The sequence below is a fragment of the Lepisma saccharinum genome, chromosome 30 (assembly GCF_977018435.1).
Source record: "Lepisma saccharinum chromosome 30, izLepSacc3.1, whole genome shotgun sequence".
Lineage (NCBI taxonomy): Eukaryota > Metazoa > Arthropoda > Insecta > Zygentoma > Lepismatidae > Lepisma > Lepisma saccharinum.
Window position 1 is genome coordinate 17,777,800 of NC_139258.1, and position 3,278 is coordinate 17,781,077.

Sequence of the window (3,278 nt, forward strand, 5' to 3'; positions counted from 1 at the left end):
TCGACGCTGGGTGGGCGCCGGGGCCGCTTCCATCGTTAGAAAAGTTCCCGGATTTGAACCGGCCGGGGATCGAACCCGGGACCTTGAGCATGGTAGTCAGACAGATATTAATTAACAATGTGAAGCTGATCGTAGAAGAATTTGAATAAACAAATCTTGATGTTAAATTTGCATGGAAAATTACTTTTTACTCGCACAAGTTCATTTCGTATCTGTATTTACAAAATTTTGATACATTCTAACGTGTTACATACCTATATACTCTACATGAAAAGGTACTAGAACGCCGTTTCTCCCCGTTCAATATCCACATCCTGTGATCTCCGATGAAATAACGATACAATCCAGTTTGAAAACCTTGAGCCAGGTGAATACGTTCTGCAAAATTCATTCCAATAATTTACATCCATTGCGTACTCTGGTGCGAACTGCGGCGATGAACGGATGAGATTTCGCAACCGTTCTACCAGAGTTCCGTCCATGTTTGCTACCATCGTTATAACGTAAGCTGGAACGAAAACTATTGTAAGGAACGATACCTCCCACCCTGCTGCTAGAGTCCAATGGGGGAATAGCTCTGCCCCGTATGAAATTTGTTTGCTGCATACAACGAAGGAACCAAAGATGCAGAGTAATGTTACCGGAGTTATTAGCATCCAACACAGCCACCATAATCCATTAACCGTCCTTCCACCGTGAACGAACTTCAAAAGTCTTTCGTAGTTTTTCCTACCGTACATGAACACAAATGCAATCAATTCCATTATGCATATGATTACTAGTGTCGGCGTAGCGTGGGTATCCAGCAGTTTGAACCAGTATATGCCATTTTCTCGAATGCAGAATGCAGAGACTAGGAAGATAAAGAATACAGTCACAACGATGCGAGGCACTCTATCCTTCTTCAGAGCGGGATAACTATCATACAGACTCCACTGGAAAGCATCAAGCTGTATTACTATCCAAGAGAGTGCGGTATAGCCGAGAGAGGCAAATACCAGCACGTTCCATAGCAGGGAACAAGGCATGGTGGCTATCATCGCAGGATAAACAGAGAACATTACTGCTGGCCCGTCCTTTGCCACGGAGAAGAGTGGGATACCTGTTTGCGCTTGCAAGAAGCCCAAGCCGCAAAATAACACGAGTCCAAAGATTACACTCACAGCCATACTCAGATCAGGGACGCAGAACACTTCCCACCAGCAATTGTGATTCACGTAGTTGAAGCGAGCTCTATGAACCACAGTGCCGTGTCCGACCCCGACGGTGAACAGCGCTTGGACTGCTGCATCCACCCATATTCCGACTCTAAAAAGTTCCTTAATTTCAGGCACAAAGAATGCTCTGAGCCCATTCGCTGCGCCTGGAAGAGTGACTCCACGGATCATCATGATTATCATGGTTATGTAACCGAGCGGCACGAGAAAGTAGAAGCTTATGCGAAAGTTCTTCCAGCCTACTTTACAGCAAGTAATTATCAGAGCGCATAATACGAGATGCAACGCCTCCAACTCCAGCACAAGTCCTCCAGCAGGATCCTCGATACTTGAAGATGTCCTGAGGGCGAATTCCGTAAGATACTTCTCTGATGGGCTCTGTGCATTAGTTGCTAAGCTTGCCAAGGTACTGCTTCCCAGCTCGGTACAGTTTCCGTCAATCCAAACGTTCTTGCACGTGCTCCAATCTATACTTTCGCTCAGGGGATATGCCACGAAGAAGAGTGAGTACATGCCAATGACTGATGCGAACGCGCATAAGAACATATTCACTATTAGCGTTGCATATCCAGCTCCTCGCGTGATCGGAGACGCACCAAACATTTTGATGTAGCCGCTACTGGTAAACTGTGCCACCGCATGTTCTAGGTGGAACATAGGTAATCCACAAATGAGGATGAAGATTAGGTAGGGGATGAGGAAAGCTCCTCCCTTATGAACGTAACACATGTATGGGAATCTCCAGATGCCACTGATCCCGATGCACGGGCTGAGGTAGTAGAACAACACCTCCATCCGTTTTAGGTAAGTCTTGGCTTCGGCGGGATGTGCGTCGGGTTTCATCCGCTTGATTCTTCGGGTCTCATTCCGGATTCGAAGTTCGGAGATTATTGACCGCGAATAGTTGCTTATGGTGCACTCCTCAACAACATCTAAGAACTGAACTACTCTTGGGGGAATGTCTTCCGTCTCCTCCTCAGCTTCATCATGGGGTTGTGGAATTCTTTGTGGGCGAATCTTCAGAGGAATCAATTTCGACCTGGTTTTCCTCAGTGGACTTTGAGAAGGACTGCTCTCAACTGAAGGGCCAGCTTCATCAGTTATACTAGTAACTATCTCAGTCTCGGTAACTATCTCGGACTCGATATCTGTCTCGGTGTCTTCTAGACTTGACAGCGATTGCTCTTCACTTGCCGTGTTATCCATGTCTTCACTGTCTTTTTTATCTTTTGCTCGTGAAGATATCGCTCACTACTTTCTATTTCTTAATCTTTTTTTTTCTTGTCGCAAAATATGCGTTTAGTGCTAATCTTGTTTTTCGCTGCACTAATTCCATGGAAACACTTTGCCTATTTTTAAAACATCAACAATCAGGAATATCCAAGGCATTGCTCCTTCCTTGTGCACGAAAATTGACATACTTTCCATTCTTTCGCACAATTTATGTCGGGAAAGAAAAAAGAAGGGAACTTTCAAGTCTTATCAATCAGCGATATTGGCTTTAATAGAATTAAAATATTTTTAGTTTACCAAAAGATACTTCCAGTTTCAAACCCTTAATCCAAAATAAATAAATACACACACATATACGCACATGAATTTCTTTAACAATATTATTTCTGTTTGGCGTATATATTTCGGCTTACCTATAAATAGTCAGGTAGAAACCTGCTTAATACGTTTGAAGAAGTTGCATAATGAAGTTAATTTTGCGTAAGTCATTTTTGACATAATCTTGTACAGTCACGGACACTGATGGCTTGTAATGAATACATTGACTTTCGATGGAATCGTTACAAGCCGGCAGTGTCCGTGACTGTACTCATGGTGTCCAGGGTTGATTCCCAGCAAAAGCACAGTGGCTAAATTAAAATATCTTGGCATAAGGTATTCTGAAAAAAATGACATTGAGGCCGAGGATCTGATATTAAGACTTGATCTCGTCTCGATTTTACAGAGATCTGTCTCGTTCTCGTCTCATTCTCGCCTCGATTCTTACAAGGGCGTCTATGTCTCCGTACGATCTTTCGAAAGAGGTGGTTCAGTTTATATGATGTGGAC

General features: G+C 43.7%; 1 protein-coding gene across 1 annotated transcript; it reads right to left on the reverse strand.

Moving 5' to 3' along the window:
• Nucleotides 1-278: 278 nt before the first annotated feature.
• LOC145981748 (sodium-dependent dopamine transporter-like) lies at nucleotides 279-2,423 on the reverse strand. Its single transcript, XM_083115154.1, has one exon. The coding sequence runs from the start codon at nucleotides 2,421-2,423 to the stop codon at nucleotides 279-281; it is 2,145 nt and encodes a 714-aa protein (XP_082971280.1).
• Nucleotides 2,424-3,278: the final 855 nt, after the last annotated feature.

Excerpts from the sequence above, each read along its gene's own strand:
- LOC145981748 (XM_083115154.1), bottom strand. The coding sequence starts at position 2,423 with ATGGATAACACGGCAAGTGAAGAGCAATCGCTGTCAAGTCTAGAAGAC.